We start from the raw sequence: 14,494 nt of genomic DNA, 5'->3' as shown, positions 1-14,494 counted from the left end.
CTCTGGCTGCCTGTGACCGAGGTAAGATGCTAGGAAGGCATCATCTCTGTAAGAGGAAAATCCCAGCTGGCGAGGGAGAGAGCATAGGAGCATGAGACCTGATCCACGGGGACGTGCTCAGCTCTCTCCTCTGCTCCTGGGAGCACCAGTCACTGCATCTCCTCTCAGGCCACGTGGGGCCACAGCCCCAGCCTCAGTGGGCAGCCCCTGGCTCCAGGCTGGTGCTGCCAAGCCCTGTGCCAGCTCTGGGGCTCCCAGGAGATGACAGAGCAGGAGTGGAGGCATGGGGAGAAGGATAGAACTGCTCAGCTCTGGCTCCGAGGTGAACACATGGACCAAGCAGGAAGAGCTACTTTTAGGTCCTACCTGCAGGCAGGGCAAGGGCAGCAAGTGCCAGGGGCTGCTCCAGCTCCATCTTCTGTTCCACTCCAGGCTCAGTGTGCTGGAGCCAGGAGCAGGCACAAAATGGAAAAGGAAAACACAATTCATCAACTCAAGCTGGGAGCTGCTGACCGTGGGTCACTGGGCTGACACCATGGCCAGCAGCACTGCCTGCACTCCCTTGGCCAGCAGGAATTGGCCTCACTGGGGAAAACTGAGATGGAGTGCTTGCTATAAATACCACTAATCCCCAGGGCTGAGGGGAGTGGTGTTGGCAGGGCCTGGCAACACACAGGGCCAGGGGAAGCTGCATGCTAGAAATTAATTTAAATCCCGGCACCTCACCCAGCCAGAGAAATCCCAGCTGCTGCAGCTGCTGCTCCTGGAGCTCAGGGGTGCACCCCAATACCTAAATGTTAAGAGCTTTGCTCCTAAAGCAGCCTCATGCCAGGTGCTTGTCCCAGCTCATCCCACCTCTGCATCTCCTCTGCTGCTGGTCCAACCTCGGGTGAGTGCAGGATGGGGGGGTCCTGCTGTGCCCCAGTGGGGAGTGGAGATCTATCAGTATTGGGAAGGTGTGGGGAGCACAGCAGGAGCCCCCATAGCCTCAGGCACAGCTCCCTGAGCAGCTGCAGACAGAGGAGCCCCCCCAGCTCTGCTCTGGGCTGGGTGCCAAGGCAGTTTCTTCCCCTCAGAGCTCTGTGTGGCAGGGGATGCCCAGGGGCAGCTGCAGGCAGGGTGAACTAACAGCCAGACATTCAGCAATTGTGACCCTGCTTGGCCCCAGCCTGGCTGCCTTCAGCTGTCCTGTGAGATCCACAGCCAGAGCTGGGCTCTTGCTCCCAGCTCCTCACTTCCATGCTAACAGGTCTTTTGGTCTCTGTCTCATATGAGACAGGACAGGCTCTCATCCCAGGCAAAGCCAGCATTTGCCTCATACAGGGAAAGGGGCTGCTTCAACAACACCCAACAAACTGCTGCTGCATGGCAACAGCATTGCTACTGCTCACCTTCCACCAGCATCTCTGGCATGTGGCTCAGCTCAGACACAGACACAGCACAGGGCCTGCAGCCACCCCTGGTGCCCAGAGGCCAGAGACAAGACACCCCACCCTTTCCTAGAGCGAGGGAAGGAGCTGGGAGGGCTCTGCCCCAGCATTTCAGAGCCCAGCCCTGCCCAATGATCCCTGTGCTTGAGGTAAGAGGCTCAATTCCAAACTCTACCTGGCTCCCTTCATCATTCAGCAAATACTAACTCATCTCAAATGCTCTGTCCCTCTCCAAACCCCACCATGGACCCCTCTTCACCTCAGCAGCATTTAACACACCCACGTCCTACAATGCTGAAACTTTCTTTTTTGTTATTAATGCAGAATGTTATGCTGGTCCTATGGCTGCACATTGCAGAGGTCAGTCCCTTGTCCCAGCTTGGCTGGGCTGCCAGTCATCTTCCAACAGAGACACAGAAAACCAGTCAACAGCCTGATTTTTTTTTTTTTTTTTTTAATCTCAAAGGAGAAAATTTGCCTCAAAACCTGCCAGAGGGATTTGCAGAACATGGTCCAAAGGTTTCAAGCTCACAGTCTTGAAAATTCCTCTGGTTTCTTGTACCTTCTTTAAAAAACAATAAAGGAGGGACAAAACTATAAAAAAGCAAATGGGGACTGAGCCTGCCCTTGCTTAAAAAACAGGAGAATCATTTACATGCACATTTTAAAAACGCAGGGTCTGAGTGACAGTGACAAGGCAGCCAGGCCTACGAGGAAACTGCTGCACAGTCCTGATTCCACTCCAAAAACGTGGTGAGAGGAGGATGAGCACAGCCATGCGCAGCCCGTGCACGTTAACACCCCACTCCTTACACATCAAGGACAGAGAAATTTTCTTCCTCTTGGGGTTTGCGGATCCAGCTGCCATAGCCCAGCTCCTCCAGCGTGCTGAAGAAGCACTGCTTGGCTGCCTGGTATGCTGTGGCTGCCTCCTTGGCATCCGAGTACACAGAGAAGCCCTGCAGGTCTTTGCGCTCGTTCTTTGCACAGAGCTGCTGGAACAGGGTGAATATTTTCCTCTTGGACACACGAGACACCTCCAGCTTCACCCTGGGAAGGAAGAAAATGACAGCAATGAGGGACAGGACACTGAGAAGAGCCAAGAGAAGCAGGGGGCTCAGGGAAAATCCCATGATGGAGGAGCCCTGGGCTTGGCAGGGCTCAGTGGTAGGGTCCAGGCAGGGCAACATTTTGTTTTCCTTCAGGAGTGCTTGCTTATGTCTGTTTAAAATTCCTCTATCCAACCCTCCCCACGTGTAGGGTGCTGTAACAGTGCAGAGTGTACTCCCCACCTCAGAGCTGCCCCCCTTCCCTCAGACAGTGTCAGGAAAAGGCAGTGTCAGGAAAAGCTCTTCTTACCCATCTACTTTCCCTTTGGTGCCATCCAAGATTTCAACTTCGCTTTCATCAGCAAGACACCAGTTCACTGATGACTCCTTCGTCTTGCCTGTCTGCCTTGCAGAGTCATACACGCTGACTCGCCCAACCTGCACGAGAAGGAAGCTTAACCTGGTCCTGCTGCCTGAGTCTCTTGCCCCTTTCATCCCTCACAGTTTCAGCTCATCCCAAACTTCCCAGAGCCACAAGGAAAAGGTTCTTACGGAGTTGAAGGCTAGAGAGGCAACTTAATGTCCTTTTTTCCAGACTAAGACATTGCCAGTAACCCCCAAACTGTGGGGTGACACAAAGAGGGCAGGTTCTTGGAGTTGTCCTGTGTAGGGCCAGGAGCTAGACCTGATGAGACATTGTGGGTCCCTTCCAACTCAGGATAGCCCTTGACTGTATGATTCTGTGTTTCTGGTCACTAATTCTTGCTCCTGGTTGGAGGGCTGCTGCACAACGACCCTCCCTGCAGAGTGCCTCAGGGACCCCCAAACCCACAGGCAAAGGAATGGGGCACAAAGATGAAGAAGTGCTGCAGCTGCAGTACCTCAGGATGGTTAATGTGATATGGAGCCTGGAGCTTTTCCTTCAGTGTGCTCCCCTCCCTCTCCATACGGCAGCAGATGGCACGGGTCAAGTGACCCTGACTGTACAAGTAACCTGTGGAGACAGAAGTAAAGGTGTGAGGAAACAGGATGGCACAGGTGATGGATTGGCCAAGCCCCAGAATGTGCAGCACTGCTCACAGGCCCCTGAAAGCTCACAGCATGTGGATCATAGCTACATGTATCCTGCGTGTGTAAGACAATGGTCTACAGACTGCAACATTTATCACTAAAGACACAAACATGCAGTTTTTGTCTCACTCTCCTAGATCACATGTGCTTCCTAAAAATCCAGAACTTTGCAGACACACTGACTCTACCCACAGCCTAAAATCCACAGACTCCTTTTGCATTTTCAACCAGCTCTGCCAAGAAAGACATTTCAGTCTGTTACTCCTACACCCTCCACAAACAAACTTTGCCATCACACTGGGGAGTGAGACGAGCTGTCACTGCAGCCTAGTTTTACCCTGGAAGGACAGAGGGTTTCGCACCGAGTGTAACAGAGTGGAGATAAACTGGCTCCAGGAAGTGTGACAGCAATGCCCCTTGCAAGCCAAGAATATTCCAGCGTAAGATTTTGTCACTGCAGGACATGGTTCGTAACCGTTCCCCATGCTGGATCCCGTCCCACGTGGGAACAATGTCACTGGACTCCACAGGAATGGTACCTTCCCCTGCACAAGAGAAGAAAAAAGCTTTTCTGTATAGTGTCAGGTATGCAACAAATCAAAACCCCAGCAGCAACCGCACAAGACACTTCTGGATAGCCAGAGTCTGGCACCAGGTTCATACTCATCAGTATTGGGTATTGATGAGTGTGACACCAGGTTCATACTCATCAGTATTGGGTACTGATGAGTAATTTTCAACATGGCTGAAGCAGAATAGAACTTGCCTTGAAAGGCAGGACACAGACCTAGATCTGAGCTTCTCATCAAACTTCAGCTGCAAACTTCACAAGCGTGGTAGTGCAAGAGGAAGAGCTGGGAAGGGGAAAGGGACTGGGACTCTCTCTAAAGCCTTCCTGGGAAGGGGAAAGGGACTCTCTAAAGCCTTGTATCTACCTCTTTTGGTTCCTCAATGCTTCAAATCTCACAACAGCACACAGAGAGGGATAGGGAAGCTCTGGAGCACCAGAAAGGCTCCCAGGAGAGGACTGAAGCCACCCCACGGTGCAGGGAGTGATTGCACTCACCGTTCTCCACCTTGGTCCGCAGCTTGCCTTGCTTGGGGTTCTCAAAGAGAGGCTGATGTTGGGGTTGTCCCACCTCGTTCGCCTGATCGCTGCAGGATTTATCAAAGAGTGCTCCGTCTCCACACGGTGCTGTGCTAGAGAACAAACCCTCCCTGGTTAGCACTGACTGTACAGGAAACAGCCAGGGCCAGGGGTGTGTCAGTGCTGCTGACACCAGTCATCCAACCCCCCCCCCACCAACCTGATGTAGAGGTGGAAGGTAACACTGCTCTTTATTTTGAGTTTCTTCCCTCCCGCTTGCTCAAAAATGCTCTCCTCTGTAGAGGAAGGATTAGACGGGTCATATTTCATCAGCTCGCTGTAAAGAAACCTGAAAAAAACACCATCCTGTCAAAAGGCTGCTCTGCTCCTCAGGCAAGAAGTGCTTCAACTGACGGGCAGGGTCCCACGACACCCATTCCTGCCACATGGAAGAGCAGAGACCGGGAGCTCTGGCTGAGGATGCCTGGGAAGCCAACGAACAATGCTTGATGCACAAAAAGGGCAAAAAATCCAGCAGATTTTTCTGCCATGCAGAGGACAAGCAGTAGAAAAGCAGCATCCTGTCCAGGAAGCCAAGGGAAGCTCTGGCAGGAGAAAAGAAGGAGCCTGGCTGGGTGCTGCTCACATGAGTCTGATCCCAATGTAAGGAAGACTTCAAGGTTGTTAACAGCACCTTTAGTCAGCAGCAAGTTTGCTTTAAAAGTGAACAACCCTGCAGGCAGCTGAATTCAAGTGGTATTAGAAGGAGCCCATGATCTGTTTACACTGATGGGTCTTTTATGGCTGCTTCTGGCCAGGGAAAACCCTGAGGTCTCCCAACATCATGTCAAGGACTAAAGAAGAACTGCAGCCTCCCAGCCAGTCCTTGAGCAGAGCCTGTGCAGGGACTGATTTTGCAAGGAGAGGCAGAGTTCACTCTGCTGTGCCAGAGCAGCCACTGCTGTCAAGATTAACAGCTGAAACAGACAGTAAACAAGATGCAATCCTGATTCATCACTTCCCAGAGACCTGTCCTCAACATTTTCCCTTGCTGAGGAATGCAGGGCACAGTGGCAGCACACAAAGGCTTGGAGGAAGCAGCTGATTTTTTTGTTGATAACTGAAGGACAGACGTTAACCAAGCAGTCCAACTTCATCTCACTTTAGTTTTCAAAAACTAAAAACTGCCACAGGGAATGTGGGAGGAGAAGAGGAAGAGAAGAATTGTGTAGTTTAGTTGGGAAAACCCTTTCCAGCCTCTGAAAAACATGTTCATTATCAAAGCAAACATATGCAGTATGTTTTCCTGAATCCTTCTACACTCAGACCCAGAAAGGCCAGGAGAACAAGCCTGCAGTGGCTTGGTGTGGCAGGAGCTGTGCTCAGGCTGGAGAGCACCCTGCATATCAGCCCAGCAGCTTCAGCAGGAGGCTTAATATTAAGTACATCAGATGCAGCCCTTGGGCTCCTGGCAAGTCTCCCATTCAGTACTTATTTGGGCATCATTCAGGTATGGCCCCTTCTTATCAGAAATAACTTCCCTCTATTCAACACGTCAGTAAACAGTGTCTGAGGATCACAGCATCTCTCAGCACAGCAAAAATCGAGGGGTGTGTTTCAGCCACATCCCTCCAGAATGGGAGAGCAGCTCCTGGCAAGCCCCTCTCCTTTTCCTTTTGAGTTTCCCCTTTTCTCACCTCACAAAGCCTCTTCGAGAAATGATTTCTGCATGACAGTCATTTACTGTCTCTCCCTTCAAGCTTAGCTCTTCCCCTTTCACACAGCGATTACCTGAAACAAACAAACACAAAGAATTAAATAACAGGGCAGGTATCAAAGTCAAGATGGCTTCAGAGACAGAGGGAGGAAGTCTTACTTCTTTGGGCTCTCGAGCAGCAGCACCAGCACCCTGCCTATTAAATCACTATCACAAGCAGTTAAGAAAATAAAGGGACATCACTTTAGGGACAGACAGACTTAAACTTCCATGAGTTTTGGGGGGCTGTACCTTCCCGAGGGCTTTTCAGCCCATCACTCCAGGTAGGAGCCTGGCAGCAAAGCAGGGGGGGAGATCAGGTACGTGCAGCTGGGAGAGGCTGGGGGATCGTGTGCTCCGGCACATGAGGAACCCACGCTCTGATGCACAGAGCAGGACGCAGCAATGCAAGCAAAGATTTAAGAGCAATATAGCTGCAGGCACATTTGCTAAGTTCTCTCTCTCTAACCAGATCACTCATGACACCATGTGAGCCCTGGGAACGTTCTGTACCCTCTCTGAGGAAGCCTACAGTAACAACCATTTCTGAGCCGTGGCTGACAAGGAAACCTAGCATGGAGAGTTCCGAGCGTGCTGGAAGATGTCACCAGATGACACAAGCAAAAACAACGCAGCACAGCCTTGGTCACAATGAAGAGACTAATTTATTTTTTCTGACTCCAATCTTTTATAGTTCTCAAAAGATGCCAGTGGATTGGAGGGTGAACGTGCCACCTCTCCAAGGACACTGGACAAACTACCTGTACATCAAATTTCTCCACCTCTATGAAAGAATGCAAAACAATAGGTTATTTACAGAAAGTTGTGTGAGAAAGTTCTCTACAAGAATGTAGAAGAATTCTCTACAAGAATTTAGAAAACTCTTGATAACCAGGGCGACAGGAAGGAGCTGCTCATACCTGTTCCGATGCTGACCACCACTCCCAAGCCCTTGTCTCCTCTCCTCATGATGATGGCAGCCAGGATCTTGCGGCCGAGCAGGCTGTGCTGGACGCGAGCCGTGAGGGAGTTGAAGCGCTGGTGGCTCAGCATGGCCAGCTGATCGTGCAGGGTGCTGCCGCTCACAGGGAGCTGGGATGGGGACAACAGCACAGCTCCTGAGCAGGTCCTTCTGCCTTTCCAAGCAGAAGGCAGAAAACTCTGAGCTTTGGGCAGTGCTGTGACAAGGGGCGGGTGAAGTTCTTTTAGGTATTTCTGGGAAAGCCTCATCCAAGGCTTTGAGCTCTGCTTCAGCCGCATCGGAGACAGCGGCAAGCGACACGGGCTGAGGAATGGGCTCCTGAGAATGCCAGGGAAAACCCTGAGCAAGAAGGAACAAAACTAACCTGCCTATTTCCAGAGACTCAGCCAAGGAAATCTGTTCCTGGCTTTGGAGGAATTCCTCCTCTGGCTGCCTGTGAGGAGAATGCAGTCATTCCAGTGCAGACCAACTCATCTCCTCCAGCACTGCTGACTGACAAATCCTCCCTGATGGCTTTGCTATTTAGAGCCCCAGCTGCACTGCCTGGAATGAGGCTTTTCAGAGATCACAACACTCTAAGTGTGATGTATATCAGCCCAAGTTTGGGACAGCCATCCTGACACAACCAGGGCTTTCCGTTTATCTGATGCATGGATTTTTTGAGCTGACACACAATTTTTAATGCAGCACAAAGAAATTTGGAAGGATTGATAAGAAAAAGTTATAATTAAAAATAAGCATGTTCCTATTCTACCACAGGAACGCTTGTGGAAGAATCTGATAATAATTTAGCCCTAAAGCAGAGGCCTGTAGGACAGAAGGGCATGCCTGTGCCCTGAGAAAACATTTAACCCACTTCAGGAAAACCATATCAGGTTATCAACAGCTGCAGAGAACAAAGGGAATCACTGTTGATTTTGAAAGCATTTTTTGGCTGGACTGAGAGGAGGGGGATAGGCAGGACTACAAACACAACCCCAGCTTTGGCAGAAGATTTACCTCAGTGACACTCATCCCTTCCATGCGCTCAGTCTTCTCTGACTCCCCAATCAGGACTCGGAGTGCTGCATCAGCTGCCTCCTGCTTGCCCTGCTTTTTGTTGTGTGCAGTTACAGCTGGGAACCAGCGGCCTCCAACCTTCGCCTGATACACAAACCTACAAGGAGACCAAGAAACCTGTGGATTTCAGTTTGGTTTTTACATTCTCAGAGTGGAGAGAGGAGGGAATCAGAGGGACAGGATTTGGCAGAGGCAGCATCTAGCCCTGTTGCCATCTCAAAAGGCATCAGCGATTTTGAGCTTTCTGCCCTTTTCCTAGGACAACAGCAGCAGCACAAAATTTCCTTCTGCCAGATGCTGCTACTTACTTGGGGTCATGGGGAGGTCCTGACTGGTCAATGAGTTTGAACTCTGCAGCAAACCCATTGGAACGGGCATATTCCAGCAGGCCACTGACAGGATTGACGTTAAGATATTTGATGAGCTCCCCAACACCCTTCGTTTTCACCACTTTGGATTCCTCTGGAGTGGCAATATTGTGCATGGACTGGTCACTGTGATGGCTAGGAACAGGCTAGGGCAGAGTTAAGACAGGAGAAAACTGTTAAACATTGAGCAGCTGCACTGAGTGCAGGCCAAGAGCAGCAGCAAACCTCTGCCCCACATGACCTTGTGGGGTGAAATCCAGCAGAATAGGGAACAAAAGGGGGGAAACACCCAATTCCAAACACTTGGGTCTTATAAAAAAGCTCTTTATACCTGTTCAGGCAAGACATGGGGTACAGACTCTCCAGAAAGAATCTTCACAGCAACTTCTGCTGCCATTTGCTTTGCTCCCTTCTTGCTGTTTCCTACCACAGCAGGGAAAATTTGGTCACCCATTTTCACACAGTAGCTGAACCTGACAGGACATTATAGTACATGAAAAGTGTTAACCACATGTGTCTCAATCTGGTTATTATCCCCATGCCCCACTTCCAGGTAAATCCTTTTAGGTTATTTCCAATTTATCTTCAATTGAAATCTACTGTGATGGCCCTAAACACTTCCAGTAGAGCACCTCCAGGAAGGGTACAGGACTGGAACCTCCTCCTGCTCTGGCAGAAGAAACAGCATCCTTTCTCTGAGAAAGGGCATCACTTTGGGTCTCCTTGTGGAACTAGATATCTTGGACAAGCCATGCCCAGAATCCTTGGCTAAGAGGAGCACTCAGCTAGGTCAGTGACAAGTCCAGGAATGTGGACTGCTGAAGGGGAAGGACAGTGAAGAAAGAGTTTCCACCCTCCCTCAAAGCTGACAAGAATATGCCATACCTAGGATCATGAGGTGGGCCTTCCTGAGAGAGCAGCTGGAATTCAATTATGTTCCCTGATTTTTGACCATACTCCATTAATATGCTGATAGGATGCTTCCCAGGAAGCAGGCTGAGGGGAGCAGCTGCTGCAGATGACAGCTCTGGCTCCAGCTGCAAAGGCGACAAGAAGAAGATGGAAGAAATCAGTGCCAGACTCAATACTGTTTGAGCAGCCTCACAAAATAAAGAGAACAGGACTCACCAATTCTGGTTCCGAGCTGTTGGAGGGAAATGGTTCCTCATATTTAATTCCACTGTGCCTTCCATTCTCTACTTCACTCATCAGGACCTTCATGGCATTAGCTGCTGCCTCCTGCTTAGCCAATTTTTTGCTCCCTGCTTCTGCTGGTGGGAATTGGCGCCCGTTGATCACTGCCTGGAACTTGAACCTTTGAGAGAGAAAACCAAAGGGGCATATTGAGAAGCAGAAGTGTGGTCTTCTCAGAGCAAGCAAGGCTGCTCTTGGAATTCAAAGGAGAAAAAACAGCCAGCTCCCAGCTGGGAGAGTAAATCCAGGCTGTCATGAGCAGAAGACAAAAATCCCAAGGGTACCCGAGCAGCACTGCATCTGGGCCTTGTTTCTTTACATTTCCAGAGCTGTTCACAACAGAGGAGCAGCTCCACGTTTTGTTCTGAAGGAACAGGATGAATTGCCTTGTTCCACCACAGGTGCCAGAAACAGGCAATGACTGTATGCAGGCAGCAGCTCTGCTGTGGTTCCTGGCCAGGAAGAAGAAAGCTCAAAAGCAGCCTGCACTGTTTCAGTTGCACCCCCTCCTTCTGGCATTCTCCGTGGCTATCCAGGGCATCCATCTCAGAAAGGTGCTGCCTTATAAACCTCTTGCCTTTGACATTCCTGCCTCCCCCATGCCTGTGACCTCTAACAAACAACTTGATCTTCCATCCTCCAGCCCTGGAAATCTGCTTCCAAGGAGAGTGGATCAAACCAGATCTGGAGAGGGATTATGGTGCTGAATCCATTCAGATTATTTCTTTAAAAAAACAAACAAACAAAAAAACACAAAATAACAAAACCCTGGGACTCCATCTTTAGAAATCAGGCCAATTTTCCCGTCTAGTGGATCTATTGACATGTTCCAGTGTGGCACATATGGAGATTTTCTTGGTCTCACTTATGCTCAGTAACAGCCATGGTTCTGCAAGGGACTCCAGAGACTGACTTAGCCAACTGCAGTGTCATGCCACATGCCCAGCTCAGAGAATTGCCTCTGACCTGCTACAACACAGAAATGTCCAGACTGGGGCCACCTTTTTTAACTTAAAGACACCTGCACCCAAGTACTTTGTTCTGGGCTCCCTTTACACCATTTCCAGGGTGAAAGCATCTTTAGAGGCAGCTTAGAAATACCAATTTCTCCCCATATGGTCAAATTGAAGGCAAGTAATTAGATGGGACCTAGTGAAGAAATGAATCCCATCTTTGCTGCTCAGAATGAGGAATGCCAAAACCGGGCTGCCTCGGGTTAAATTTTAGCCTTGCTTTATTTTTTAAGCTGATGCAAGGAATCAACTAGGCTAATCCTTCTGAAACGTAAGGAACATTAACAGCAGGCCCCTTCAGGACAGTTGAGTGGGTGAACTCAGTTTAAGTCAAATCATTTTATGGAAAAAGAGCTCAGAAAAGGCAGGACATTTTCTTACCGTGGCTCATGAGAGGGTCCATTCTGCTCCAGCATGATGAAATCACAGTGTTGGTATGTGTACTGGGAATATTCAGTAAGGCCACTCACTGGGTTCTTCTCCTGACAAGCTATCAGTTTCTCTGCAGGTGTACATGGGAAAGCAGTTTCGAACTGGGCAGCATAACTGGGGGAAGACTGAGAATCCATGATGCATTCTGACTTATCAGGCTGCTTGCTGATAGCATTCAGATTATCTGGGATATCATCTGTGGTCCACTTGCTGTTTTCTGAGTTATCATAATTACTCAAACTGGAGAAGTCAGGCTTAGTGTCCTCAGATGCATCTGCTTCCGTGTCACTGACACTGCCCTGACCAGCTTGCCCCAAAGGCTGCTGCTCATTTTGGGCACTTTCTTCTTCTTCTTTCACTGCTGCTGGCGAAGCTGCAGTCACCTCCGGGGGACACGGAGGGACAAAGGAAGAGGGAAGACCTGACTCGGGAGGTGTGGCATCTGCCATCTGCATTATTGTGCTGGCCTTCAGCCTCATCTGCATCCTCTCACGTTTCCTGTTTGTCAGGGACCATCGTGGTGGAGTTGCGTTCTGCTTGTGGACATCTCCCAGCTTTTCCAGAGCGCTAAGAAATGCGTTAACATCCTTAGCCCTCGAAAACCCAATGTTTTTGGCAAGATTGAGAGCTGTTGTTTCCACCACACTGAACAAGTAGTTGCAGATTTTCTCCTTTGTCTCAGCCATCTCTGTGTCTCCCAAGCCAAACGTGCTCCGCTCTCCTCTGTTCTCACAATTTGCTGGATCCGTGCAACTGGCACTGTGGTCAGTAGGGCTTCTTTCTCTGCCTGAACTAGGGCTGGCAATTCTCCACAGTGGCGGTGTCTCTCCCTCTTTGTGCAACTTGCCTTCTCTGAGGAGTTTATACAGAACACGGTTGACCTCTTTCTTTTTAGTTTTAAGCTTACGTGCCAGATCATTAGCCGTGCAAATCCTCCCCTCCCCAAGCTGCCTGAAAACAGTCAGAATTTCTTGCTCATAGTCTTGCCCAGCAAGAGACAGTCTTTGGAAATTCAGCCTCACAGCATCAGAATCTCTCCTGGAGCTCTCCTGATGGTGCTGCGGAGGGCAATAGCGAGGCAGAGTCTCAACCCGTGGATGCCGGCTGGAGAACCTAGGGCCCGCAGCCCTGCTGGAGCTGGGCTGACCTCTGCCTGCAGGAGCCGGTGCCGCAGCTCGCCCGCCTCTGGAGCGCCACTCCTTGTGTGATCCCTGTCCCTGCAACACAGAGACTTCAGCGTCCTGCCCTGGGAGGAACTGCTGGTGTAAAAAGGTTTCCTGATTAGTTTCTTGTGGGGTACGAGGGTGGTTAAAAAGACCTCGGTTAGTGCTGGGGTAGTTATGCCTTGGCTGGGTGAGGTAGGAGCCTCTGCCTCGCCCAGCGCCGCTGATCATAGCGCACTCCTGGGACACGCGTGGGATCCAGGCTGCTGACGAGCCAGGAGAGCAGCTGCCACACACTCCACGCTCTCCTGCCCTGGGGAGAAAAAACACAGGAACTCAGAACGTCTTTTCACGACGCCAGCATTCCAGAAACGCAGCTTAAACAGCTTCCCAGCTACTGAGGCACTTCATCTTCTCACTCGTCCGTTTTTTTTCCCCTACTTTTCTAGGAGTCTAAATTAGCCCTGTAAAAACACAAATGGCAAACTCTGGCTGCCCAGCAGAGAACCAGCAGCCCCGAACTGCAGGTCCCAAAGAAGCAGCTTTGCCACGAGCAGCCCTCTGCTCCTGTAAGGCTTGATTCCAGCACGGGGCTGGGTGGCCTGTTCAGGATGCACTCCTGAAACACAGCAAGCTCCACTAGCCCTGCCTCAAGGGAGAGAAGAATCTCAGACCTACTTTACAACCTGAGAAACGGGGGCATTGAGGAGGTAAAGGAACACAAGGAGGTGAGCTGGAGCAACTTGCAAGGTCACACAGAACAGAGCTGCAACAGGCTTGCAATTATTTTCAGATTCACGGCCAAAACAGTCTGAAACACCAAATGTTGTTTCCTCCCTGGACACTATGTGACCTGTAGAGGTAAAACATCACACGACAGGGGAATGAAAGTGATCACACGCAGAGAAATTGGATAGGTGTGCAGCTGGCAACGATTCATGTTTTTCTCCATTACAGCCCAAATCTCACCCTATCACACAAAGTCGTGCTGCCCCCCTGGGGTGCAGGGGTAAGACTTAACCATTAATATGCTTTTTAACAGTTAGGAATCCAAGCCAGCATATTCTAATTTTCCGATAAGACTTGCTTCAAAACGGAGAGGATAAAGACACGGAACATGATACACACCCCGTTCTGCCTGGCTCCTCCGTGACCTCCTTACAGCACCTATCGTCACAAAGATCGCTTTTCTGATCCGAGTCTCATCTTTATAAAGCTCCCTCAAGGTCAATTTAAATTTCGCTTTCATTAAACAGCACTCGGCTGCCTTCACCGGGACTTATTTTTACAAGAAACACGGGGAGGCTGAGTGCAGAGCGACAGGTCCCGGCTCCGAGGGAGTCCCACTGCTGCCCTGACCCCGTTGTACAAAGTGCTCCCTGAGCCAAGGGCAGGGCAAAAATAGGATGAAATAGGCTTTGGGGAAAAAAAAAAAAAAAAACAAAAACCCACAACGCTCTTACCTCAGTCTCATCCACACGCCAAATTATTTTATGAGAAAAGACAGGGAAAAAAAGAAAAGCCGACCCGCAGGACGCGTCCCGGCTGAGCGGCACCGAGCGGAAGATGGCTGCGAGCTCCCTTCCCTTTCAGTTTCGGTTCCCGCAGCGCAGCGGCCGCTCCGCCCCGCCCAGGGAGCTCGCAGCGGGGGCTGGCCGGCGTTCGGGCTTTCCCAGCCAGGCTCCCGGCTTTGGGAGCAATCCTCAGGCTCCTCACCAGCGGCGCAACCTGGGGGGAAAGCGAACCCAGCGGGGCAGCTCCTTCCCCCGGTCCCCGTGGCGGCGCGGCCCCGTGATTGAGGAGCTGCCGCCGGGACGGGGTGCCGGTCCGCACACGAGGAGCGGCTGCGGGAACACCTGCCGCCCTCAGCGACACCCCAAAGGAGAGCCG

General features: G+C 50.7%; 1 protein-coding gene across 1 annotated transcript; it reads right to left on the bottom strand.

Annotated features, from left to right (window-relative positions):
- Positions 1-1,875: 1,875 nt before the first annotated feature.
- On the bottom strand, positions 1,876-14,160 carry ADAR (adenosine deaminase RNA specific). Its single transcript, XM_054001224.1, has 15 exons — positions 14,068-14,160; positions 11,391-12,917; positions 9,932-10,117; positions 9,688-9,849; positions 9,134-9,275; positions 8,743-8,948; positions 8,375-8,531; positions 7,314-7,485; positions 6,335-6,428; positions 4,858-4,986; positions 4,617-4,750; positions 3,913-4,095; positions 3,361-3,473; positions 2,790-2,917; positions 1,876-2,480 (listed from the first exon to the last, which is right to left on the bottom strand). Exons 1-15 carry the CDS (start codon positions 14,076-14,078, stop codon positions 2,240-2,242), a joined length of 3,585 nt encoding a protein of 1,194 aa, XP_053857199.1. The 5' UTR covers positions 14,079-14,160; the 3' UTR covers positions 1,876-2,239.
- Between the last annotated feature and the right edge of the window lie 334 nt (positions 14,161-14,494).

Source organism: Vidua macroura, chromosome 29 (genome assembly GCF_024509145.1).
Source record: "Vidua macroura isolate BioBank_ID:100142 chromosome 29, ASM2450914v1, whole genome shotgun sequence".
NCBI lineage: Eukaryota > Metazoa > Chordata > Aves > Passeriformes > Viduidae > Vidua > Vidua macroura.
The sequence above is the reverse complement of the archived record's forward strand: the minus strand, read 5'-3'. Positions and strand labels throughout refer to the sequence as shown.

What these genes read in the sequence shown, in the direction of transcription:
- ADAR (XM_054001224.1), bottom strand. An exon ending in GGACCTCCCCATGACCCCAA is followed by an intron (nt 8,532 to 8,742) that starts GTAAGTAGCAGC and finishes GTCTCCTTGTAG; the next exon opens with GTTTGTGTATCAGGCGAAGG. An exon ending in ACCAAAGGGAAAGTAGATGG is followed by an intron (nt 2,481 to 2,789) that starts GTAAGAAGAGCT and finishes CTTCCTTCCCAG; the next exon opens with GGTGAAGCTGGAGGTGTCTC.